This window comes from Melanotaenia boesemani, chromosome 23 (assembly GCF_017639745.1).
Source record: "Melanotaenia boesemani isolate fMelBoe1 chromosome 23, fMelBoe1.pri, whole genome shotgun sequence".
Lineage (NCBI taxonomy): Eukaryota > Metazoa > Chordata > Actinopteri > Atheriniformes > Melanotaeniidae > Melanotaenia > Melanotaenia boesemani.
The window spans coordinates 24,044,656-24,072,045 of NC_055704.1; the positions used below are offsets into that span (position 1 = coordinate 24,044,656).

A 27,390-nucleotide genomic window follows, 5' to 3' on the forward strand; every position below is an offset into this window, starting at 1 on the left:
GTCCTAGAGGTGTCCTTCAGGTTTTAGAAGTTTCCCTGCTTGACTTGAAAAATGGTATGAAAACAGACTGGACTGTGGTGGAGGCAATGTTTTCGTTCGAAACTTAAGTAGTTAAGGATTATGGAGCATCTCTATGTTAAGGCTTGAAATGAAATGACTCTTTCAAATGAGTCAAAAGTGTTAAATCATGTAAAGACACAACTGATGGGATCATTTTATCTAATGTCCATGTCATCATGTCAGCATGAAATCTCTGATTTTCTGATGGATATAATATTTGTCCACGTAAACGTAGCTACTGATCTGTTTACTTTATCCTTTCACATATACATTTATTTATATATTTCAGGAGGTGACAGTTTATTTGACTTACATTGATAAGCTCAATCTCCCATATCTTTTTGACCAGGTCCATGGAGGTGTAGCCGTTGATGAGGAAAGTCTTGGTGTAGTCGCCAAGCTCCAAAGAGTCCAACCACTCTGCCACCGACGTGGGGTTGTTGCCATCATAACCGATCGGTCTCACCTTTCGTACAGACAGAATGGAGAGAAAAAACAGGGAAAAACTTTTTTATTACCTTTCTGCAGTTCTTTATAATTTCTGAAAGACATCTGGGAGTGCTGCGCAAATACCTTAATATCTTACAGCTCAAGAAATAATATTTGTTCTCCTCCAGCTTTCGAAGTAGCAATACTACGGGAAGACTAAATGGTATTATTTTTGCTGCTTTTTACCTTGAGCTTAATAACAAATTTGCTATCCGAAGAAAGAAATCACACATGCTTAATGTCTCCATTCTCTTGTATAACATGACATTTACTTAAACTCTAATCCACAGTAAACTGGAACTTCACTTTTTCCATTTTCTTTCTTAAATCTGCTGCATCAGGCTTATTTCTACCAGGAGGCTCATTAAAGGTGTTTTTTAAGAGTGCAAACAAGTAAACAAGCTGCACCTCTGACAAAGGTTTCATTATGCTAGTGACAGCAGGAGGTTGCCGCTCAGACTGAGCTAGTAGCAGATATTTAATAATTCATTCCCTTTTTTTATAGTTGAAATGGCTTCAGAGTCGATGGTGCTTCAAACAAGCCTTAACCTCACATTCACCACTTGTTTGCCTAAGTGTCTGCAAGTGTGTGTGGCAGACTAAAGTTAAAATGTCTCATGTTCTACGCCGTTTGGAAAAGTTTTGCAGGAGTGAAGGGAGGAAAATGCTGACCGGAGATCAAAGTTCACTCTTCTCTTACTGAGTCTCTTTCTACAACACAAACAGACTTATAGGAGACGTTTCCAGCTAAATCTGTAAATATCTCCAGTATTATTTCCATATTTTTTCCATTTGAAGCAACTATCATAGAAGAGAAATCCAACCAATCAGAGAGAGCTGAGGATTTGCTGAATTTTACATTAAATAAAGCTTAACACAGAACATCTGTGTAAGACACTTATTACACATTAGCCACGATAACTTCATATAACTTTCATGAAGCTCTACAGTAGACCGATCCGGTTTTATAAATGTGGATCATCTGCAGTACTGACCCTGGGAAGCAGCCTTATGGCCTGCAGCAGGCGTTGTCTGTGAGCTGAGTTAAGGATCCCAATTTCCAACAGGTCTTGATCCTCCACCACATTGCTGCCCTGTAAAGTACCAAGTAACAGACAAGGTTAGTAAAACTAACGAGGATTAATAATACTCTGCACATAGCAGCCAAAACAACAATACAACAGTCATTCATGCACATCAACAGATTTTTATTGTTTGCTCAGCAAACCTTGAACATTTGATTAACATTATTTTGCTGAAATTAGCAAGTTCATATGAAAAAAAAAAAATTGATGCTTTAGTAGGTCCACTCCCATCTCTACACACTTATAATTTTACCATATTTTGTTTTTCATCAACTGATAGGAACTCTAGGAAATTTAGGTTTCAGATTGATTCACTTCAGGCATTTTACTGGAGAAGCTGGGCAACAACTCCAAGTTTTAGTTGCAGCACAGGTAATATCTTCAGACAGCGCCTGCAAAACTGAGAAATTTCATGTGTTTCTAAACATCGGTTTCTGTGCAACGTATCACAGAGCTGTGAGCAATCAGAGGGCAGAAACCAGTGTAGATCCAGGTCAGGTAAACACTGGACCCAGGTCCTGCAAGTCCCAAGGGCAGCCCATGCAAAACTTTCAAGTCATAGGATTTGATCTCTTAAAAATACATATAAATATTTGCATAAAAAGACTCTCCTTCACACAGATTTTCTTCCCTGGAAAAACACCCAGTGACAGTTTTAAAGACGTGTCAGTATAAAATCATAATAAGCTAGCTTAATCTGGAACAGTGGCTAGAACTGATAACGTTATTTAACTTGGACTGTGCACTTTGCTTTCTATCATAAAGATAAAGGAATTTTGAATCAAATATAATGAGAAAATGTCAATTTCTGAAATTTCTCAGTATAATTACTTTGTTGTGTCTTGTATAGCTAGTGTCATTCATGTTAAAGGTAGCAAAGTGCAATGTTTAACTTGTGTACATATTGAGCATAAAGAAATGAACATTGCTGCTAAAAAAATATATAAACTATGTGACAGTTTTTATTAGTTGGTTTATTTAATTATCAACCCCTGGCCGTGCCATCATTGTCATTAACAAGAGACTTGCCTATTTTCCTTCTGTTCTCTATTATAATGTTTTTTTTATATCAATCTCATTTTAATTAAAAAGAGAAAATTGCATTAGCAGAGGAGAGAGGCTCAAGCTTAAGCTTTTAAAAGATAAGGTCCCCAAACTGGTGGACTTTGAGAACACATGGTAAAAGGTCTGTGTTTATATAGCGCTTTTCTGTACCTGGAATGATACTCAAAGCGCTTCACAAATACTTCACATTCACAAATTCACACACGGCAGAAGCTGCCATGCAAGGCGGTAACCACGACCCATCAGGAGCAATTTGGGGTTTAGTGTTTTGCTCAGGGACACCTCGACATGAGCTGGACAGACCGAGGATCGAACCGGCAACCCTCAGGTTACAAGACGGGTGAAGAAACGTCTGTTTCAGAGACCTCGCCTGAACTATCAGCATTAACACCTCTCTGATTTAGTTCTGCTTCACTCTGATCAGAGTTGGGCTTTGCAGAGATAATTCCCACTATGATCTGATAGAGGTTTAGAGCTACAGCTGCATCCTTCCAAAGACACATTCATTTTCCTCCTTTAAAAACAAACACTTTATTGTATATTTATTTTTTTATTTGTGCATTGTGCCATCTTCATTTATTCTTACTAATATTTACACATCTTAACAGATCTCAGTGTTTCTTTTACTATAACATGTGGTTGCAGAGATATTCTCATTTTATTAAAGGTAAGCAATTGTCGAGCAAAGGTTTAAAGAACAGGGACACGACTCAAGGAATTAATAAAGCTCATCTGTTACTAAACTAACAGCTATCTGTCCCATGTCTTCTAAATGAATTTATAGTTGAGCATATTAAAATAGCCAGGGATGGCATAAATAGCTTAAATCGATCAGATTAAATCATTCAGAAGTCACATCTTTTAAAGTGTGCGAGCTAAACCATCACAGGAAACAAACCTAAAGCAGTAATGAAGCATAACTAGTGAAGCTCAAAGGAGATTGGCAGAAAGCAAGTTTAATACTCCTAAATAAGACTCAGCTCGACTTATACACCAGAGCCTGTATGGGTTTCACACAGAGTTTCACCTTTAATTAATCCATTGGGAAGCTATAAGAGAGCTATCAGTCCTTCCTCCTCTAGAGAGACAGAGCAGTTCTCATGCAGACAGATAATTACAGAGAGATGCAGCGAGCAGGCAGACAGCTGCAGCATGGAGAAAGGCCGACTCAGCCAAATATAACATCAGAAATAAAGACTGAGGCAGAAAAGTAAAGTAAGGTTAGGTAGAGAGGAGGGACTGTGCGCACCGTCCACCTCCACACTACACACTACATACAGGTGTAGGGTTGAATGATTCCACCTGTCAGTCCCTTCACACCTCATTCGTGTTGAAATTAGCAGCACTGATACACAAAAAAGACGGGGAGGGAGGGTGCAGGTAGACGCCAGAAATCTGCTCTTTTCTCTGTTTCCTTTCAGTCGACTCTGGGACCACTGCACCCTTGATAAGAACAACTTGCTCCGAGGCTGTGACCATTTTCATTTTTTATTGAACAAAAAAAGCCAGTGATAAGTTTTCACTACATATTTCTGTAGTTTAAAATGAATCATGCTAATTTTCACTGCAGCTGGAATTATGGTTCAGTCTGTGTCCAGCTGTCTTTTACCAGCAGCAGTCTTCAAACAGGAGCGTTCGAACGTGCTTTAATTCATTCAGATCATTCTGGGCTGAAGGTTCTGAGCAGGTCAAATGTAAATAAATCTGATAAGGAACTTAATTATCAAGAAAGGTGAAAGACAACGTGCATGGAGGAGCTGGATGAAAACAGCGAGCAGAAGTCTTGACTTTTCTGGTGCAGCAAGTAGTTTTTTTAATTGCTTTTATTTATAAGGTGCAGTGATCCGAAATCTTGTTTGTGTTTTGCATTGAGCCACAGAATTTACCCAGCTTCAAAAATCTTAGTATCCCATTTACAGAAAGTTTGACAATTTCTTGCTTCCACCAGAGGATGAGGAGGATTTTAATGGCCAGCCACTTGGACAGCTCGAACCGCGACACATTTTTTAAGTTAGGGCTTTGATGGGCCAAATCAGACCAGAGATGCAGGGACTGAGGTAATCTGGTAATATCACCGTATGGTAGCTGGACTACATGAAGCCAGTGTTACAATGCAAGCCATCACACCTCACCATGTCATAGGAAAAGGTTTGCTGTGAGGGATGAAAAATGTGACAAGAGACCCAGAGTCCTGTAGAGAGAAAAAAGTCCTGTAGAGAGCCAGGAGGTCAGTGACTCTGCACCTCTACTATGCACAATGGATGAAGAGATTATGATGATATAACCAAGTTTAAGCAAGCAGGCTTTGCCTCCTAATGTCAAATGTCAAGAGTTATTACTATTGCTTTTGCTGAGCATTTATTTCACATTGAATAGCTGCAATCTGGATCCAGAAACTGGCTGTTGCACGATGACCCCTGCAGTTGGTCAACAATACAGAATCCTTCCTGTACAAGATGCTACAGATAAAAGGATGTAGTTTAGGCTAACATGGCTCAGCTGTGGGACTGAGTCAACCCAGCAACAAATGGAGAAATATCCTGTATAACTACCACCTCATAACTGACTTAACAGATTAGAAAGTGTGTGGATGAGTTTTTACACCATTTTTAAACCATATTTCTGGTATTTAAAAATCAGCTTAATGTTTCATCTACATTCTTATTTTTAAAGTGACAAACAGCTGTTTAGTGGCTTTAGTGGCACATAAGCAATCCTTTAATATTGTGAGATTTTGCTCTAGGCTTGTTAGTAAAACTTTGTCTCCAGGGCTTCACAAGCCTGCGCCTGAACTGACTAAGAAACCCGAGGCAGGCCCTGTTTGGACTCATTCTGTGGCTGAACTTACAGCTTTCACTGCCTCTTCACGGGCTTCTGTGAGAAGAGTGCAGTTCATAGATCAGCTCCCAGGCTGATTAATAGCGGTGGAGCCACTACGCTACAACTTCTCAGCAGAGTAATGAGACTCTGGGCTAGAGCAGAGGAGATTGTTGGGGAGTTTTAGGGGGTTCAAAGGCTTAACTAATTGCCCCTGTTGAGCTCCTGATACAGAGATGAAGTTCCTTAAAGTTTCTTTTCTTTTTATACACCTATTTTGTCCCATTTCCTTCTGTAATTTATGCCCCATATCTGCCATGTACCAGTGTCTATGACATGAATACATCAGCACAACTGAGTGTGTGTTTGTGGCTCAGCTTTTCCTCCTAATGCTGGACTTGTTTATCCAATATTCTGCAAGTAAACTGTTTTTACACCCCGCTAACAATATGTATATTAGAGATAACTAAATACTTGATATTCTGCACTGGCATAAACTCCATAACAATCCATTTAGCTGGTTGTGGGGGGAGGTATAGAAACAACTATGATGGCCTGCGGTTAGCTTCTAATAGTTCAGCCACACAGCGTAACAACAGCAGCACAGCGGGTAACAGATGCTGTGAACACAGAAATTTAAATTCATGAGCAGCGGCTGGGGGTTGAGGCGAAACGGAGCAAATACTGATATCGGTGACAGTATTGATGGTCATTATCGGCGCTCACAGGCCGAGGCGAGCTCTACAAATTATGCTTGGCCCACTGTGTCTCGTTTTTCTATTCCGCTCCTTTCATGCTTGTCTTCATCCCTCAGCTTTTTCCCTCCTTTGTTAGCTTTTCTTTAATGCTCTGCTAACAAAGAAGCTTCTCTTTCAGTTTTTATTTTCTCTTCTCTTTCCTAATGTAAATCTTTAATATATAATTCAAGCTTCTATTATTTTTAAGAGTTTGACTCTGCTTAGATTTTTTTTTTTTTGCTTAGTTTTGACTGTGCAGCAGTTTCAGAGTTATATTTGGAGGAAATATCTCTAAATTTTCCTTAAGAATTAAAATAAATTACTTCTGTAGTCTCATATGTCCACAGTTTTATTGGTTAAAAATATTTGTCATGTAATAAAGCAGATGTGTAAATTACTTTGCTCTTCTAAAGGTTTTCTCTTTCTTCCATTTTCATTTTGCTGATTAAAACCTAATTATAAGGAATATTTAATTTAACAATCATGTGTATCTTGAATAAATGGAAAACTTACTAAAGTTTAGGTATTTCTGTACAAAAAAAATGCCTGTAAAAACATGTGTTTTCACATTTTATATACACATCTGAATATGTATGTAGTATAGAGAGTCTACTGTACATGTCTGACTGTAGAAGGAGTGTTAATTTGAATTAGTTAGGATTAAACACTGAACATGGCGTTGCAGTAGTCCCATAAATATGCGAGAAAGGTTGCATGTGCACATGCTTTAGTAGCTCCACTGGTGGGAAAAGGTTCATCCTTCTTTAACTAGATACATCTGAACTTCAGGAAAATTAGAAATGAAGTGTTATTGGAAAAACAGTCATTTATGTTAGATGTGAAAAAAGTTGCTTTTTTATGGTAAAACCTGACTATGCAGTGCTCCTCAACTCTATGAAGCATTTTAGCCTCTTTCAGCTCACTGCGATCTTTACTAGACACAACATACTCCTGTTTTCTAAGCAGAAGTTTAGATAAATCTACTGTAAATTCTACTTGCAGAGCATGGATGAGCGACTCTCTAATGAATGCTATCTCCAGCTAACAGTCTACTGTTGCAGTCTGTTAGCTAGAGCTATAAATCATACCTCAGATGTCCTTCAGTTTATTAAGTACAGTCAATATTCTACAACCAATTTACTGTCTTTGTTCGGCTCCTCTGTCTTTTTGCCATGCACAGTCATTTCAGATGGGCATGATATGTTTCTCTCTACTGTCCTTCATATTAGCTGCTGTTGCTATAACAACCTCTCTAACTCTTGGTATTTGGTCATTAGTCTATCTAAAATTTGTCCTCCACTGGCTGGTTAAAGTGACTGAACATGCCCATCTTAATGACCCCCCATTAGCAGTAGTAGTAGTTTGGCTTGGTCTGTGCTCATTTGCATGCATGTCTTCATACAGTTCACTGCTGCACACCGTACATGTTTCCTGGTTATTGTAATGCAGCAGTATGGATCAAACTTGATCACACCAGTAAATTTTACAGATGAACTTGAACCGTCCCTGACATGGAAACTCAAGTGTTTCATTTTCTCATCTGCTTTCTTGTTGTGGTTTGAACCTTGCATTCAACTTACTTTTCCAAACACGAGTGGCACTAAAATGAATTCGACCCAAAAGCTCTCCTTAAAGGATTCACACTGAAGAATCAAAGAAGCCCTGGAAATACCAAGATAATCCCTGCAGCTTGCAGTGGAATCAGTCTGTTGTAGACATTGAATTTTTCCAACGTTGGAAAAGATTAACAGCTTCCTCTTCAGTCATGAACGACAAAGAGGTTAAAAACTTCACTCAGCTTGTGGAACAAACTTTAAAACCTAGAGAGGCACCACTCACAAAAGACTTTGAAGTCAGTGTGATGTTTGCAAGGCTGTTTCATCTCTTCTCTATTCAACATTAATTGTATTTACCAGCACTTCTGAAGACGAAGGAGCTTTTATTCAAAAAAGACAGCCTGAAGAGGACAAAGCAAGTCTCTAAGAGGTGCTGCTAAAAACTGTTAACTTTAAACTATGTGCAAATGAAAGCGAGGCAGATAGAAATGAAGGAGCTTGTCTGGGGATATATCTAGCAGAAAAAATATGTTTTGGCTTTTTTTATTAAAAGAAAAAATTATGTGACATTAACAGATGCCTCCTCCCAATTCACATGATTAAAATGTGTGTTTCATTTCAGTGCGAGTCATTAAGGCTACAACAGGACTGAAATTACCAGGCTGTTAGGAAACAGAAATTGGGTTTATTTGAAGAGGCTGCAAATAACTTAAGTCATAGAAATATTAGGGAAATATTAGCTCTGAATGATTCTGAGTCAAAATGAAAATTCATCATAAGACTCACATCAGTATGGTGATTATTTTGTTCAAATCAGGGGCATGATTTTAACGGGTAAAATAGTTCCCATGCGGGAACACACATCTTGAAGAGGTATTTATGTACCACAGAAGCATCCTCAGCCCTCACTCGCTGCTCTGCTCTGGAGAGTGTATTTGATCTGCCCTGCCCTCTGATTGGCTGTTTTAAAAGCAGTTTTTTCTAGCACTGACCTTAACTTAGGTATTTTGTCATGGTTCACATTTCCACCATGCCTGTTTAATGTGTTTCTGCTTCATATTCTCTCACCATGTTATTCATGCAAAGACTCGCTTCACTAATCAGCCTTGTTCAGCCCACCTGGGCGTAGCCTCCTTGTCTCCCTGTCTCACCTCATCTCTCCACTCTCCGCCAGGTTATCGACAGGCTTGTGCTTGTAGATGTCCAGCAGTCTTTTCTTGCTTTAGCTTCTTTCAAGTTTCTGCCCAAGTTTGCGTCCCTGGATTATTCTCTCGTTGCCCATGATGGACCTCTTCTTACTTATTGGATATCTGGACACTGACCCACCGATTCCCGCCTACCTTCTTACGCATCCTGACATCTGCCTTCCTGTGTTTGACCTTTGCCTGTTTACTGACCTCGTATCTGGTGCTCTAACTGTGCAGTTTTTCAGTATCCTAAATATAAGCCATTGTCCTGGACTTCTTCTCTTTCTGACATCACCATGGCTGCAGCATCCCTGTCTGTCTCGCACAGCTACAAGTGGTTCTCCATGAACAGAGCAAAAACCCTGACCTCTAAATCTGCTCCCTTCAAAGGCTTACCCCTGTGGCTTAATTCCAGGTCCTCAGTGTCAGTGCAATTTTTGTCATAAACAAGTGACAAACTCCTGTAAGTCATCACTGTCACCACAATACAAAACACAATTACCATATCATATTTTTATAATGCACAATTTACATGTATTAACACTTCAGAGGAAGTTAACCTCCAAGCCGCTGTATCGCTGGCGTTGCTGAGCACACCACTCGTGCTGTCAGCCATTTCTAATGATTGGTAATGTGTGGGGTCAATTCTAATGATTAGCTTACCCTTTAGGTCAGTGACTGACCAATCAGAGGACAGAGGAGAGAACTGAATGCTTATGTGTTTTGTTTACTAATCTGCGCTTTAAAACTAAGATCTCTCCACATATGAAGGAGTATAGTATTGCACGTGTCAAGTATGAACATAGTTCTAAGATGATCAATGACACTGACACAGTACAAACAAGGCTAATGAACATTTTATATAAGGTAAATTTCCACATGTTTAATTATGGATAAACGTGCCCCAAATATGCAACTGGTCTGAACCTGGAGCCAATTTTTGAAAATGGAGCGATCTATAAAATCAACCTGATTTCTCCTGCTGCTTGAAGACGACAGTCCCTCAGTTCAGATTCACAAGGTCTTTGGCTTGGACACATTTAGGTACAAGTGGAAATCTAAAGCCTCGAAAATATTTTTAGAACCCTCCATCCAACTCTCGTTTTACAGAAACATCCTGGTGAAGATGGTCAACAGCCTAAAATTCACATGCAGTCATAAAATGACAAGATTTAACTTGTAAGTCTTTTGTATTTAGTAATCATTTGGATATTTTAAAATGTAAATTAAAAAAATAAAACTCTTTAATTATTATTTTAGTGTAAATAACCAGGATGTTTTCCTTCCTCTTTTTTCCTTCCAAAGAGGAAAGTAACTGATATACACACACGCTTATTTTGCATAGTTAAAGCTGGAGAATGGTCTGGCTTCATCTCAGCACTGATTTGTTTGTATTTCTTTACATGACACATAATCTTTGGCAGCACTAATCCCAACAATAATGCCCCTGCCTGATTGCATAATCCAAACCTTCATCAAAATCTACTGTCAGGGTTTACGGTGAAGCTAAGGAGACTTTGTAAACTGCAGTGTTACTTAAAACGATTAGAAGGATTTATAAAGACAAAAATTTCTGCCTCCCCTTTAAAATTTATTATTTATCTCTTGCTATATGTCATCAGAAAGCAGCTTTTTACAACATGTACTCCAACAATGACCACTTTTATTCCTTTTAATTATCCTTAATATAATATAATAAAATATTCTTAATTAAAACCTGACTTGAACCAACCAGTCAGAAAAAGAAAAGGAGGGAGAAAAGAGGACAAAATATAGGTAAGGTCTGTTTGCTGGTGTTGGCATCAGTCTTTCATTGGTTAGCGTGGATATAATCTAAATCTTGTTGATGAAAACACACAAAATGAAAGCTTAACCTAATAATCTGTGTTGGTGTTTTGTTGAGAACAGAAAAACAGTTAAACAGTGACCACATGTGGGAGAAACACACAAAGAAAAATCTGATTCTGTGATTTCATCCTGTTGCCAGGGTAACTAAAGGAACAAATGCAGGTCAAACTGAGTGGAGGACAAAGACACACACATACATTTCCATGCAGATGTCTGCATGCAGCGTTAGCTTGTTCTCACACCAGAAAGAGGCCTTTCTCTTTATATTTGGATGTGAAATGGTTTACAGAGGATTCCACTGAAGTCAAAGCATCTCAAAAGTTGCCAATTTGAAGATGCAACAACTTTTCAGGTTGTGTCAGCCTCAGGTTGTGTCAGCATCCTTCTGCTTTGTCACATCATCTTTCTGCCTCTGCTGCAGTTTCTCTCAGTTTACCTCATTGCTTCTCCTCTGCCCTTCCTTATGACACCTCATTTCTTATTTTACTGTACACACAAGCCTCAGTGATGCACATATCAGGAGTTTCTCCCCATGACATCACTGGGAGGGACTGGGAGAGGATCCGTTTGCATCCTGATCCAAGAGCTACAGGTGGTTGAAAGCACTTTATTTTTACATGCAGGTGCGCATAAGTAAACCATGAAGCAGTGTGTTCTCAACATTTTAGCGCAGTATAAGCATGCATGTGTGCAGCTTGATGCTGAGGCTGTGATGGAGATGTGGTGTAGGATTTCTGTGCGTAGGAGGGACCTCACATGGCATCAGTGAGGGGAGGCAGCAGTGATAGCAAAAGAAGAATGAAGGAAAAAGAGAGAAGATGATACAAAAAGGGAGAAATCTAGTAATTTAAAAAGATGTGGGTGATGGAGAAAACATGCCAGTCATTCTAATTGCTGAAAGTGAGATGAGTAAAGAGATGGAGCTCAGGGAAATTATGTTCCCAGTCAAAATTAAGATGCAACATGTTTTTTTGTTGTTGTTTTTTTTTTTCAAAAAGACTTGGGAAAGCACTCACCATAAACTGGACATTGTCAAATCCATTGGCCAGCAGGTGGTTCTCATACTGGACCAGGCCGATGGAGTCTAGCCACTGGCCCACGGACTGCAGCGGGCAGCGGGGACCTATGAGAGGGTGGAGGGGTAAACGCTTCAGTAGGGAGTAGCCGTCCACGCGGTAGCAGCGGCAGTCCGGCTGAGAGAGCTGGCACTGCCACATCATATTATGGCGGGCAAAGTGGCTGTCAAAGGAGCCCGCCATGCTTTTTGAAGAGTATTTTGGCAAAGCAGCAGGAGGAGGAAGATGATGGGAGGACAGGTAGAGGGGGAAGGGGGTGGGGGAGGGCGAAGGGAGAAAGAGGTTAGGCAAGGGGCATGGTGAGAACAGAAGGGGTCAGCATGCAAGGGTGGAAACGGGTGGAGTGTAGATAGTCCAGATGCTGTGGTCTCTGAATCCAGCCAGAGGAGGAAGGAGAAGGGCTGAAAGCTGAAGTTGTATCCAGAAAAGAGCTCCTGTCCTGGGGGTTTAATCCTGCCAGATTTGGGTGCTGGGTAAGACTGCAAGTAAAGATCCGCAAGCAAAAGCAATGTGTTTGTCGTGCACAGAATAGCAGACGCTTTCTTTTCAGCTGTTGCACTTGTTCAGTCGCTTCCCTGAGCTTGTGTGTGTGTGCATGACAGAGAGAGAGAGAGAGAGAGAGAGAGAGCGAGAGAGAGCTGCTGCGTTGTAGATTTCTCTTTATAAAGTACTCCCACTCTCATCTGTATGCTTCTGCAGCCTCCTCTCTTTCTGTCTCTCCCTCTTTCCTCAGAGCGCTGCCTCCCTCCTTCGCTCTCCCTCTCACTCGCTTCCTTCTGTCTCCCTCCAGTCTCTATCTTCCCTCAGCGGCGATCGACACCCTGCTCTATCAGCCGCTCTACATATATCTGGCTCGCTCTGCTGATAATAGACATCACAGCAGCTCCAGCTTCTTTGTCTTCAAACCAAGCTCCCTCCCACTCACACACACACAGCTTCCTGACTGTATGCATGCAGCTCTATATATACACATGTTTGTGTGTGTGGTTTAACTACGTATGTGCTGGAGAGGGGGCTGAGCTGCTTTAGCACAAACTGGATTTCTGCCTGTGGTAACCATGGTTAGAAGCAGCTTTGAATTGATGGGTGAAAAGAGAGGGAGAAAAGGAGAGGGGAGAGGATCAGGAGGTGAAGTGATGGGGGAGTTAATACAGAGAGAGGGGGTGAATGCAGCAAATAGAGACGACTCGAGGAAGATTCAAGGTGCGCAGGTTAAGAAACTGGAAAAAACAGGTATTTTATGTGCATAAAAAAGGTTTAAATTACATGCAAGAGACAGGGAAATTCCCAAAAATGACAACTAGGGTTTTAATTTCATAGATTTGTCCATCATTTATTTCTGCAGCGTATGAAAAGAAACATTATCTTTGCAGCTGAGGAAATTTCTTTATAATTTCACCTCAGTTTCTATCCAGTTATTGCAGTAGCTTAACCCTATATGCACTAATAAATCAGCTCATGGCCATTTTTCAATAATTCTGCCAATTTCAAGGGTTCATCCTGAAAACGCAACTTGATAAATGAGTGGATCATACAGAGCAGGCTGACAACAAGAATATGCTGTTTTACAGCCAGTGACTGTTCAGTATTATCAGTTAGACCCCCTCCTTCTCATCCTGCATGGGGAAAAGGACGTGCACCATGAGAGCTTGTACTAAGTGTCAATTTCCTGAATTTCAGTGCACGAGTTGGCAGCCCTCAATCTAACCGTTCATAGAGGCTGCAAGTGGACGAGTCCTTCATCTGAACCCATTAAACTCTTGTCAACACTTTGTGTTTGCAAATTTTAATAAGTCCTTTCAGATTTCACTTGACTTTAAACAAAAACAACCCAAAAACGATTCATTTGGACTGTGTTTCACAGTTATTTGCTAAAACAATGTGTAGGAAGTGGCAACTTCACCAGAATTCACAAATTTCAAGGATAGTTTTCTGACCCCTATAGTGTGTTGAGTGATTTCATTTATTTTTTCATGACTCAGAGAATTACTGGATTATTTCTTTGGTTTGATAAGACCAGCTAGTTGGATACTGCAGCTTTCAGGGTCGATTCCAGTAATTTCTTCCAACAGTTTTGCCTCATTAATGTCTGTGATGGACCCCAGTAGAGCTGAAGATATGGAGAAAATTGATTGTTTAAGCAATATCCTTATGGGCAATACCAGTAATCGTAGAGATATTTTGACTTGAAAAAGAACACAGATGCATTTTAAGGGCTGCATTATCTCTTCTGTGTCTTGTTATGGAGCCCATCTGGTGACATAAAAGCACGTGTCCAGAAGAAGTAATCCCGAGGCCACGCATTATGAAGTCCTGGTCACAGATTACTTATGCGAGGAACAAAGATAATTAACTTAAACCACACATTTAAATCACGTTTGAGACCACACGTTAGTTAAATTCGTGTTTATCTGTAAATCGAAGGTCATTGAAATTTTTTCCTAATAAGGTGCAGCCCTAGAATCCAGCAATAAAGCAGAGGGCCAACAACCGTGCAACTTCACTTTGCACCGCCAGTAAGGACCAGATGGGAGAGATTCTTGGCAAGTCCAGTGTAAAGGCTAAATACTAAAGTTTTTTTAATTGAACATTCAGTATATGGACATTGAATCACGATAAAAGATGAAAAGGGAGAAACAGAGACTGCATGGCATCTCCTATTAGTAACATCCCAAGGATTTACTTTTTAATCTGCAGAAATTACAGCCAAACTATGAGATTAATGTTGTAATAAGCCCTAATCCATCCAAACTAATCCAAAAAGTCTGATTTTCACCCACACACATATAAAAAAACATGCACTCTAATACCTACTTGCGTGTGGTTTACCTGAGGCATCCTCCTTGATTTCCAATCCGCTGCCTATTCCTGCGCCAATAGAGCTCATAATCTTGTCAATCTGAACAAATAAGAAAAAAAACACAGAAAGATGAAGAGTTAAAGGGGTGAACGGCACGTCTGAGGGACAAAAACCTCTCGGTAATAAGCCTGACTCTACTTTCTGGATTCAAGTGTCACACAACGTGAACATTATGCAGCCAGCATGCTCGATGTTGCTCATTTCCCCTGCAAATTGAAAAAGAATGGATGAGCGGCATGTGGCAAAGTGGAGATGAAGGAAGACAGAGATGTGAATGAACAAGCTGCTTTGGCTTAATTAGTGTTTGACTGCTGGGTGTAGCACGGTGGACCGACGGCACATCCGTCCACCTTGCAGGACAGCTGGCTCACCACAGCTCAGAGAAACACTGACAAATGCAAACTCCAACTCCATAAAATGTTACAACAAACAGTCTGGGTCATGTAAGTTTACACAGCAGTACACTGTGAATATGCCTTTACAGGTGGTCTTTGTAAAGAGGCAACAGAAGAAGAGGAGGATGCGGTAGCTGGCAGAGGCAGCAGCATACGAACAAACTGGCAGCAACTGAAGCACAGAGATGAGTAGAAATTAGTGAAAAGCACAATAATTACAACGATGGTAGAGGCTACTGGCAAGGAAGCACTATCTTTCACCACCCCCTCCTAAAACTAAACTGCAGTAAAGATATGAAAAATGAAATTATAATGAAAGGAGATGGGGAGGGGAAAGTAAATGTGAGTGCTGCCCCAGTACCAGCATATACCAGTGTGAAGGACCAGTGTGTTGGTGTGTTTTTATGCATGCCCTCTGAGCTAGTTTACACCTTCACACATGACCTGCACATGTTTTAAAGCCCACAAGGGGTTTTGAGACTCTTTTCATGTTTCTAGGTGCCTCAGAAGTTTGCATGTAAACGGTGCATTTAAGTGCTAGTGAAAAGCTGGGTCATCCAGGTTTTTTTGGGATGCTTTTTATAACAGAATAGTTCACCCTTCATGCTAGACATATTGATACTCACTCGTGCCATAAAAAAAGACTAGATGTTCAGACGCGTTGGCGTGGTCTTTTTTTGTTCAAACAACTTCTTGGTGGCTAGAAGATCTCTGAATGTAGAGTCAGCATTTCACCACTGCTAAGTAATAACATCTTAATAACTATAATCGTCGGTGATATCAAAGTGGGGGCATATTAGAAGACAAATTGAAAGTATATGTTGCATTGCCTTGAAGCTTGTTGCACTAATGAGCATCTTTAGGTGACTGACTGTCACGGTTCGTCCCGCGTGGCTTGCCTCTTGCAAACTGTGCAACTCTTTCATGAGCATGTGCTGCAAATAGATCTGCTTTGTTAATGTTTTTTGCTCTGAAATCCCTAAGAATCACTCCAGAAACCATCTAATATTTTCCTCAAGTAGCACACAATTAACAGGAAAGGTCACTTTAATTGCTGGGAATTATGAGAAATTCCATATGGTAATTCATCACCATTAGCAAGTTTGGAGTTGTGTTAATTAATGAACATGTGTAGGAAAATGTGGCAAGGAATGCACAAATGGGCTTTCACTCACATGCATTAGCATCATTTTAAAAATAGACATTCTAATTAAGGAATTTTCATAATTATGTGTGATGGGAGATGCATTTTTCCTCCAAGGAAATCAAGTGAATAAGTAAAGTGATCTTCATTCTTAGGTTGCATCGCTTTGTAAGCTGTGTGCTGGCTGCAATGGGAGCGCTGAGTGATGACATGAGAGTAATGTGCCTCTAAGTGTTGATAAAGATTTAACAGTGGTGTCCAGTTAATGGGTCACATCTGTGTCAGAGACCTTTTAATAGAATGAGCCTCAGGCACAAACTCTCGTCAACCCCTGCTCGCTACCCGGTGTAGCAGCAAGTATTTTCTCTCTGAGATTTGGTCTTCCCTGCAGCCCCTGGGCTGCTATAGAAAAACAGTGTGGGTGCATGTTAAATTAGCACTTAGCTCATTCTGCAGCATAGTAGCTGATTCAGTTTCAAAAAGGAGGAAAACTCTAAGCAGCTCACTGCTGAGAGAGCAGTTTTCATACCTGCAGATGTAGTTTACTTTAAAAACTCACCGGCTTAAATCAATCTTAGTACAAAAATACAAAGCGGAGCAAAAGTCAGGCTAGTCCTCGTTACTGACCCTTTTTTTTATTAAGCCACATCACACCCCAATTAAAGCATAAAAAAGTAATTCAGCGTATGTCTACAAAAAGACTCTTCACACTATAGAATGTAAATTTGGTTTTAATAGAACATATTTTGTGGATTTCACTTCATTTTAATTCAGTTGTTATTCATTCTAATCTTAAATAAGTCAGATAAACACTAAAGGGCAAAAAGTTGATTGAATTAATGTGCTTAAATGGAATCAATGTTAGTAAGATGAGCACCGTATTTTCCAGACTATAAGTCGCATCAGTCATAAAATGTGTCATGAAGAGGAAAAAAAAACATTTATAAGTCACACTGAACCCTAAGTCACATTTATTTTTAAATATATTTCACAAAATCCAAGACCAAGAAGAAACATTTAATCTGGAAAGGCAAGTTATTCACCTATATGCACCAGTAGACGGAACAGGTGTCTGGTATGTTAACGTAACACCAGGGTTCCTCCAGGATTTCCTTAAACTGTGAGGGAGAACTAGTCTCCTTATTACACCTGATGAACAGCTGATAGAGGTGCTGAGAAAGTATGGAAATGCCTACATGACATTTGGCATTTAAAGACACCAACACCGCAGCGTACACAACTCCGTCCTGCCACCAGCAAAGTTTCACATTAAATATGAAATAACCGGGTCAGACAACCGCTTTTACTTTGCTGTGCCGGTGATCATTTATGTAGCTGAAACCCTGAACACATTCTGCTTCATACCAGCATAGCTGGGAGGCTGAACAGGCCAAGTTAACATAACAAGCAAGTTACCGGTAAGCAAGTTCACCGAGCTCCCATCTCATTCCACATCACGGAATCCATTCAATTCTTCATCCTCTGCATTGTTTCTGAACATCTCCGCCAACTGCTGCTTGATGACTGTTTTTACTACCTGCCGTTTGTAATCAGCAGAATAGGATTTTCTTTTGGAGGCATTTTGTTTGTGTTCAGTTTTTTCATTTGTCTTTATGTTTTAGTATTTTTTTTTTCAGTGGTACAGGAGCAGCAAAAACTGTGGTTATCATAAACACAGAGCGCCATCTTGTGGCTGTAGACGGTAATGTGTACTCCTTGTTCATGTCAGTCGGAATGAATTTATATTTAAAAACATGTTGATATATATATATATATATATATATATATATATATATATATATATATGTATATATACATATATATATATATATATATATATATATACATATGTATATATCTCCAGCACTTCGGTTTCTTTTTTTTAAGTACTTTATTTACTTGGTTGATAAATAATTGAAATGATACAAAAAGGTTACCTTACTGTAAGGTAAGGAAAATAGAAATAAACTATAACGTCCTGTCTATTTTCCAATCTCGATGATCTCTACCTCTGAAGCTCCTCATGTATGGGAGAGTATTCTCAGCTTACCAGACAGGAAAACATTTTCTGGCCTCATATTGACCCCATATCAACACTAAGCCACCTTTAGGTGATTCCCAAAGAGGTATTAGCTGAAAATGTGGCATATCTCAGCATAGTGTACAGTGTGGCCGTCAAAGGTTTGAGGAAACTGAAGGTGGAGGACGAAAGAAGTGTCAGAGCTTAAAAGAAATACTACAGATTAACAGGATCTGAAATGATGTCCTTAAAGAAACTGAAAATAAATCCACTGACACAAGATTAGAGATACATCTTGCTCCTTAATTTATCCATTTACTATTGGAGTCTCATCAGAAATGGTGTCTGGGAAGAGTGGAAGTCAAGAAGCCATTCTTAAAGGAGCCAGTCCAGATTTTTGACTGGTACTGTATGCTACATGACTGGCAACATCTCTAATGATGTGATGAACTTCTTGAAGCAGCGCTTGAAGCAGCGTGTCATCTTGACAGAGAACAGAACAAAAGGCAAGCAGCATCTAAAGAAGAGCTTTAAAACATTCTTCGAGCAGCATGGAGATCTATTTCTGAAAACTACTTAAAGAATGAAAAGACCACTTGTCTAAGAGGACAGAAACCAGGCCTCTCAGACTGTGTTGAAGAACAAAAAAGTCATCAGTAAATATTGACTTTTCAATTCATCAGACTTACACAGATTCTGTTTTAGCCTTATAAACTGTTTCCATTTCTACCTTTTACCCATTTTGCATTTAACTAGCAGATTAAAAAGAAATACGGGTTTGCAAAGTGACTTTATAACATTAAAGTAGCACTACATTAGGTTCCAACCTGGAGCCACCGTTGCCCAAAGCTGAGAAACCAGACTCAGCTTCTGTGCTGGAGAAGCTGCATTTTGCATATTGATTTGCACCGTGGCTGATTCAGCACAGAAACTCAAGGGGAAATTATTGTAGAAAAAGGGAAAAAAAGAGAAAGAAAGACAATATTGGATGACTTTTACTGGGTAGAGAGAGCTCAGAGAAGAGACAGGATGCAAGATGAATTAGCCATCGTTAGGATGCGCCTCAGTGTGAACATCTGCCAAAGTTCAGTAGTGTTGCTTAAAGTAAAACTGTACAGTACTGTTTAAAAAGTGTCAGAGCTAACACGGATTAACTGCCTTATTGTCTTTTTTTTTTTGGTTGAGTCAAAAAGCTGTATGGTAGGAAAAAGTCCTCTAACCTCCTCCCACTCAGCGGTGAAGGATGGCGTTCGCTCCAGTCGTCCAGGGCTGGGACCCTCCCGTGAGCTGGGACTTCCAGGGCCTTGGCCCCGCGATCCAGACCCCCAACTGTGCTCTTCCTAAACAGAAACAACAACAACAACATTTTCTTTTCGACAGCTTTACAACTCAAACATGACATGCACAATGAAACCAAATGTTTAAACCATAAAGTAAGAATGATTAGTGTTTAGAGAAAAAAAAGTATTTACATCAAAGTTTTACTGAAAATTGCACTACTTTCAAACAGATTATGCATTTAGCCAATTATTTATTTACACTAAATTAAAGACATTTCAAATGTGCCAGATAGCAGGGAACGCTGTGGCCCAGATTAGGAAGTTCTCTAACTGGCTGAACTGGTTTGAAGCATTTCTGTGGTCACACCGTGATACAAGCTTTGGTTTAGAGAGCTGAATAGTTAACAAAAAATGTTTTTGTTGTTTTTTAACAGAGATCTCTTTGTCAACCTCAGGTTTTAAAAAATACGAAACTTTTAAAAAGATTTAATAAAAGAAACCAGTTTTTGTTGAGTCTTTTCAGAGGGCTTAGACAGTCAGAGGGGAAAAAAACTCTTGCATCAGCTCACCTGAACAGGGGACACAGCCACAAGGTTAGAATCGGACTTGGACAGAGACTTTGACAGCTGCAAGTCCAAAACGCTGCGAGGCATGGACCTCATCCTACCCAGAGTACAGGCCCTCTCTTCGTAGCCAGCCCCTGATGAACCGTCCTTGGCCACGCCTCCTGTCTGTCTCCCCTGTAGCTCTGGAACGTCTCCGTTTTGCCCAGATAAATAAGATGATGGGTGGCTCAGCAAAGGCCAACCAAGAGACTGATCCACCTGCTCGCAGTTCCTGGGTTGAGCCTGGTCCTGGTTGACCCTGGTGTGGAAAATAGTCCTATACACAACCTGTGGTTTTTGGGAGTCACCGGCCAACCTTTGAGGTGATGACTCACGCCCTGTCCTGGAGAAAACCTGAGACGCTCCTCCACCAATCACAATGCTGAACTCTGGGGTCTGCAGCAGGCTGCTCTGGGCATCTGCAGAAGTATATTTAAAATGTTTGGGGCTATAAAGGTGGTAAGGTGTATCAGGGGGCTCACAAGCTGGGGAAGATCCATGAAGAAGGCCTGCAAACTCCTCTGGGATGTGGCTCTTCCTGTGTTCCTCCAGCAGAGGGTTTGATTTGGATGAAGCGCTAAGAGGGGGAGGAGGTGGATCCCGCTGATATGGCCCGTCTTCTGCAGAGAGGACACACAAAAACACGTGGACTGACCCATCACAACCAAAATACAAACACAGACTTACCCTAACGAAGCAGAAAACACACATTTGTACAAGCTGCACAAATTAAACAATCTTTGAAAATGTTGAGGAAAATACTGAATAAAGAACATAGAGAATAAATTATTTAGTTAAGAAAAAATACATAAAACAAAAGCTGCAAATAGAAAGTTAATGAGGTAAATCTTCTGCTTCCCTGTAAAAAAGCTGTTTGGTCTGAGGAGAAATAAAAGAACTCCTGACTTGGATTTTACACCTCTGTTCCTTCCTGTGGGTGCAAATAGTGCGCTTGGAGCCTGAACTTGTGCATATCTGCATGAACTCATGGAGACAGATGTACTTAGACCACTGACTGGCTTTTGTTTTCTTCTTTTTTTTTTTGAGGGGATGCTTTCAGAGGCCCACTCACTGTCTGTGTGCAGCGGGTTGAAAGAAGTCGTTGAAAGCTTCTTTTCATTCTGCTTGGAGGTGTAATTGTAGATGCATGTCTGGGTTTCTGTGAGCATGTGTCCGGGTCTGTTTTATTACTTGTTTCTCAGTGTGTGTATAGCTGTGTTTGCACAAAACTAAATGAAAATGTCTTTTTCTTAAAAGTTGGAATCACAGTAAAATCATCTGATACAAGCTGCATAATTAAACTTTTCTAGCTTGATTATTTATTATGTTTCACCGAATCAGCTATAGGTCATGGTCATAACATTAAAGCCTCATTTATGCTCCACGTTTAACAGGTGTGTGCATATGTATGGGGCCTTCTGTGCTTCTTCTGTGTCCTCTGCATGCATATCTTGGTCTGTTTTTACAGAATTAGTGGATGCACATCCAGACAAAGCAAACAGGGCAATGCCACTGGAAATTGCAGGACCAGTGTTGCAAAGCTCATCAGCAACCAGTGAAAGGAACAAAGAAGAAGAGGCTGTGATATCTTTAATGCTACAGACCACCACCGTCCACTGTACTGCCTCTTTTTATGTCTCTTTCTGTACCCAAATAGTGAAAAATGTTTGGCCCAAATTTGGCCTTGACTTACGGAGTTGACTAAATGTGAGTGTGGTAGCCAAAACTCAGCCACATGACCACCACATATGGCCCAAAAGGAAATTGCCATATGGCAGGCTTCCCGTTTTAGAACCACTTCTGGCCCACAAAATACTTGCCATACTCAACATCTAGGCCAAAAACTGACATCTGGACCACATGTGGCCCACAGCAGACTTGCCATAATCCAAGCCAGGATGGCAACTGACATCTGGTCCACTTCTGGCCCACACAACACTTGCCAGTGCCATAACTGAGCCATAACGGAGCCATAACGGAGCCATAAGTATGTTATGATGATCTTCTCCACTGTCCCTATGTTTGCTGAAACTGATGTGGTAATTCTGAAGTGAACTCTGAACTCTATACAGTCCTCTAGTAGATGTATTACCTAACAACCATGGCAATGCTGAGCACAGATTGTGACATCCCGCTCCACTGGTTGAGCTGTTTTCTCTTCATCATGGTGTTACCTTGCCAGCTTCGTGGTCTCTGAACTATAGTAAGGTGGCCACCGGTTCATGGGTCCACTGGTGGTCCAAATCTTCAGTGGTCTGAACATTTGATACCTTCCTCCTTGACCCAGTTTCGTGACACACATGGAAGTGTGGTGGCAGTGACATTTGATAAATGTTTGACACAGATCTACATAAAAGGAGGATAAACTAAAGTTTAAGACTTGCACTAATAATATTAAAAGGATCTTATCAGTGTACACAATTCTGCTGCTGTTAGTCCTACCAAGACTTTTGGTGTCATCTCTTTTTCATTTATATATATTTTTTGTTACAGTTTCACTCTGGCAGTTATATTAGTGTTGATCATTTCAGTCACTACAGATTTTAACAGAGAGAAAAAAAATAAAGAAAATGTAGATATTTGCTAATAAAAGATGGTGGTATCATGGGCCTGCATTAAAATATGTATTAAAATATGTATTAGTTTTGGGCAGTATACTGGTTCGTACCATTTTTTTTTTTGGTAAATTAATTAATGTTATTCCCCAACAATGGTTTAAAAATCCTAAACAATGTTCTCGACATGGTGCAGATGGAAACTGTTTCAGGTGGAACCTTTTTCACTGCTGCACCACTAAACAAGCAGCTGCTGTGTTTTTGGAAATGTTGAGCGGTGAAAAAAGAAAGTGAAGCTCTAGCAGACTTTAAAACTGAATACAAGGACACAGAAAAAAAGGAGCTGTATCCGCTTTCTGGAAATACTTTGGTCTGACATAGACCAAACAACTATCTTCTCCAAATTTTGTTAAGCTAAAGTTGTTGCCAGGGTAACAAGATCAATTTCCTGCCCCACCTCAGCCACAAACATGCTTTTGGGTACCAAAAATGTATAAAACTAAGATCAGCATCCTCCACATCTTCAGGTTAAAGTAAATGGTTGAGGACACTTGAGTCAGATGTCAGTTGTAGAAACATTTGCTAGATTCACTATGACAAAAAAAGCTAATTGGGGATAAATATAATCAATGTGATTGTAACAGGGTAAATAGTGTTATTCCACTTGCCACTGTTATTATTATCATTATATTGTACTGTGGTGGTTTGCTCTTGGGCGTGTCCGCCTTGGTGCTGGCGTATTTACGTCATCAGCTGCGTCTGATGTTTGCCAGTATTGAGACGGATACGGTCGAGGTAAGTCGGGTCTTTTAGCGGTCCGTTTGTGGGAGTACTTCTAAGGTTATGGAAGTCTATAATGAACATTTGTGTATAGAGCACATTGTATAGCTGCTCCTGAAGTAGGCTAATACTGTTTAACTATTGAGCAGCGGCAGTTGCTAGCTTAAAGTGCCGCTTCTGAACGTGCTAACTGTTCCAGCATTAAGTCGCTCCCATTTCTCGACAGTGTGTGAATGACCCGGCTGCAGGCTAACCGCTCCTGATCAGCACTCTTGTATTTTGTACAGGTAATTGTGTGATTTGTTCACTGTATGAGATGTTTGCCAGTATTGAGACGGATACGGTCGAGTGTGTGAATGACCCGGCTGCAGGCTAACCGCTCCTGATCAGCACTCTTGTATTTTGTACAGAATAAATGGTCAATGCAGAAGGGGGCAAGTCTCTGTCTCAGTACCTTCAACAAACAAAAAAAACACAACGCAGAGTAAGACTACAAGAAAAGACTAACCCTGTCAGAACCAGGTCTGACACGGTTACACTGGTGCCGTGACCCGTTCGGCTTCTTCCTTCGTCGGGACGGGGCCCGCCTATCACCTGGTACGGTTGCTGTGCAGCGAACCTGTTCGCGCCGAAAGAGAGGTGCAGCGGCTGGATCAGAGACAACTCGGCGCGCATGATCACGTGGTTTCTTCAGGACACTTCGGCTCATCGTCCTCTCTCGCCATTGGCTGTGATGACACCTCGGATCATCGCTCTCTCTCGCCATTGGCTGTGGTAACAGACTGCAACCCGTGGGGTGCTGCAGCTGCCATTCTGTGTGTGGCTGTGGAAGTCGGGTCTGTAAAACCAGCGGGCCCTAGATATATATATATATATTTTTTTTTTTTTTTTCTTTCTGCGGAGGCGTGTCCTTATAGTGATTGTCTGGTTTAGCAGACTGGGTTATTAAAGAGTTTTTTTTATTATTTTTTTGTTTTTTTTTATGAGCAAAGAGCTTGTCTGATTTGGGTATAATTACTGGACTTGGACAGAAAACAAAAGGAATTTTTTTTTTCTTTTCTTTCAAAAATATAAAAAAAAGAAAAAAAATTTAAAAAGTTTTGTAAAAAAAAAAAATTAAATAAATTTTTTTTTTTTGCTTATTTTGAGTATTGGGAGAGCGAGTGTGATTCGTGCATGATGGACAATGACTTGGTGTTTGGTAGAGGGCGGGGTTCACTGATGTCCACCCCCCTTCCGTGGGTTGGCAGGGGCAGAGCTACGTTCATGCTCTCTCCCGGTGTATCACCTCCAGGTCCCAGTGTTAGGAATCTGGTGGGGGATGTTGGCAGCTCTGGGGACACAGACCATGATGCGCTGCGTGCGCAGGTTACACAAGGTGGGGAGGCATCGGGCCATTACCTGGCTGGTGTGGCTGCACAGATCGGCCTCTCTATAGGTGAGTCAATTGCTTCGTGTCTGGAGTCTCGTTTGGGCTCCGGGCTGGGATCTAGCTCTGTGGGCCCCAGTGGTAACACTATTACGGATCCATCCTTGTTAAATGTGATGATAAGGTCAGAGGCCAAGGAACCCATTGGGTTTAGAGGGGACGGGCGTGATGGACATACCGTTCAAGAGTGGGAGGAAATGATGATGGCGTACATGAAGAAAAGGGGGGTCCCAGTTGCTGATCAGTCTGAAGAGGTGCTGAGTAAGCTCAGTGGGAGGGCTCGGGAGGTTGTGAAAGTGGGCATTCGTAGTAAGCCACGGTTATCCCTTTCTGGGGGCCCAGATCCCATTTTCGAGATTTTAAAGCAGCACTTCAGTGACACTATTTCTTCAGGGATGCCTCTGGCTGACTTTTACGCTACATTACCCAAGGAAAGGGAAGACCCCTTCGATTACTGGCTGCGGCTGAACGGAGCAATGGACACGACAGAGGACTGTCTTAAGAGGCAGGGTAAATTATTTGAGGACTTGCCCCGTGATTTAACAGCCATGTTTATTAAAAACTGCCCCGACCCAGAGCTGTCGTTGATCTTCAAGTGTAAACCCCTGGCTCAGTGGTCTGTTGCAGAGGTACATGAGAGGCTCGTGGAGCACCGTGGTGGCAATACACGGACGCCTCCGGTTAGGTTGCCTGCTTCAGTGCCCGTGCAGCAGCAGGAAGTGAGGTCATGCGAGCAGCGTTCACCATCAACGGGAGCTTCAGCGCAGCCTTCTGAAGTCCGCTGTTCTGACGGCTCTGGGGACCGGCTTGAGCGTCTCATTAGCATGCTGGAGCGGATGTTGGTTCAGCAGCCGAAGGACAGTGAGATACTGGGGAGGGGAGGGAATCGTGGTCTCCCAAATTGGGTACTGAGAAGCAGAACCGCTGCTCCTTGTGCTATCTGTGGTGAAGGGGAGCACACAACTTACTACCATTGTAGAGCGAATCGGTTGTGTTTCAGTTGCTACTCACCTGCTCATGCACGAGCAGCTTGTCCCGGAGCTTTAGCCACCGGACGGGAAGGTGGGAACCCATCGGCTCAGGTGATGGGAAACTAACTGGCCTACATTCAGAGGGGGAAAATGTTGGGCCAACGAAAGAGCCCCCAGTGTGTGTTGAGAATGATGGAGATTTGGAAGCAGTCTATCAGACTGTGTGCGAGGAGAGAGATTTGGGGCGCAGACCAGTCCTCCAAAACACGCAGAGGTTGAAAGCGCACGACAGTCTGTTTTATGAGACTGTGATGTTGGGTGGTAAATTACCCACAAGAGCGATGATAGATACGGGCTCAATGGTCTGTACATTAAGCGCTAAAGTGATTCCAAGACTGTATGAATGTGATGTCCTTAAGGGAAACGTTTTGGACCCCACTGATGTAGTCTTAGTGGGTTGTGGTGGATCCAAAACGGTTCCCACTGGTATGTGTGAACTAGAAGTGGAGGTTTACGGCTGCAGGATGATAGTCCCGACTCTGGTTGTTGATGGCCAGAGCGATGATATCATTCTGGGCAGTAACATGTTGCGTTACCTGCTTCAGCAGTTAAGATCCAAGCAGGGTGGGCAGATCGGTGGTTCCTCCACACCCGCAGATGGGAGCGGCTCTGAGAAGAGGCTCCTCAGTATGTTGGCTGGAGTGGAGGAGTGCACTGAGAATCTGCCTGACAAAATGGGTACTGTGAAAACCAAAAGAGCGATCGTGCTGGAGCCGCTAACCGAGCACCTGGTGTGGGGGCATCTGCAAGGGAGTGGCATGCAAGCTGGCAGTGCTGTCATGATGGAACCAACCGGTGCTGGGGCGGTCCCCAGATCAGTGATGGTAGGCAGGACGGTCGCGGTCCTGAGGGAAGATGGGTGGCTGCCAGTGAAGGTGGTTAACCCGTTTAACAAGTGCGTCACCTTAAAGAAAAACACCAGACTGGCTGATGTGTTCTTGTGCGTAGCGTTAGAGGGGTTGGGCGCACCAGAATCGTCTGAGGGCTCTGGTACTGCGATCGGTCAGCACAGACAGGTGTCGGGTGGGAGCTCAGGTGCGGGTGTAGATGATCATAGCCTGGTCACGGAGGTCTCCAGTCTTCCCGATCACCATCTCTCCGGGGAGTGGAAAGATCACTCGGACCCGTTGCATGCATCTTTGCACGCTCTGGGGTTGTCCGATATTGACATTGACTCATGTGAAGTGTCGCAAGCTGGAAAAGAGAGGCTAGTTGGTCTCATCGCGGAGTTCCAGTCAATTTTCTCCAGAGATAAGCTGGACTGTGGGAAGGCAACTGGTTGTCTTCACCGGATTCGGATGGTTGATGAAAGGCCGTTTCGCCTTCCATGCAGGCGCGTCCCTCCGACACAGTACGAGAAGCTTCGACAGG

The 27,390-nt window shown here is 41.6% G+C and overlaps 1 protein-coding gene and 1 long non-coding RNA gene across 7 annotated transcripts in view; one reads left to right on the forward strand and one right to left on the reverse strand.

Moving 5' to 3' along the window:
* anks1b (ankyrin repeat and sterile alpha motif domain containing 1B) overlaps positions 1–27,390 on the reverse strand; it is a 268,578-nt gene that overhangs the window by 41,817 nt on the left and 199,371 nt on the right. For 3 of the 6 annotated variants that reach the window (XM_041977072.1, XM_041977073.1, XM_041977076.1), the window contains 6 exons: positions 20,189–20,844; positions 19,560–19,679; positions 14,735–14,819; positions 11,861–11,967; positions 1,545–1,643; positions 374–526 (listed from right to left, as the gene is read on the reverse strand). In XM_041977072.1, the coding sequence (XP_041833006.1) occupies positions 374–526; positions 1,545–1,643; positions 11,861–11,967; positions 14,735–14,819; positions 19,560–19,679; positions 20,189–20,844 (1,220 nt within the window). The remainder of the gene's footprint in view (positions 1–373; positions 527–1,544; positions 1,644–11,860; positions 11,968–14,734; positions 14,820–19,559; positions 19,680–20,188; positions 20,845–27,390) is intronic. The other 3 variants (XM_041977075.1, XM_041977074.1, XM_041977077.1) reach the window with 1 other exon arrangement.
* On the forward strand, positions 23,424–23,846 carry LOC121634446. Its single transcript, XR_006009233.1, has 2 exons — positions 23,424–23,574; positions 23,786–23,846. It is a non-coding gene; the product is annotated as an uncharacterized LOC121634446 (long non-coding RNA).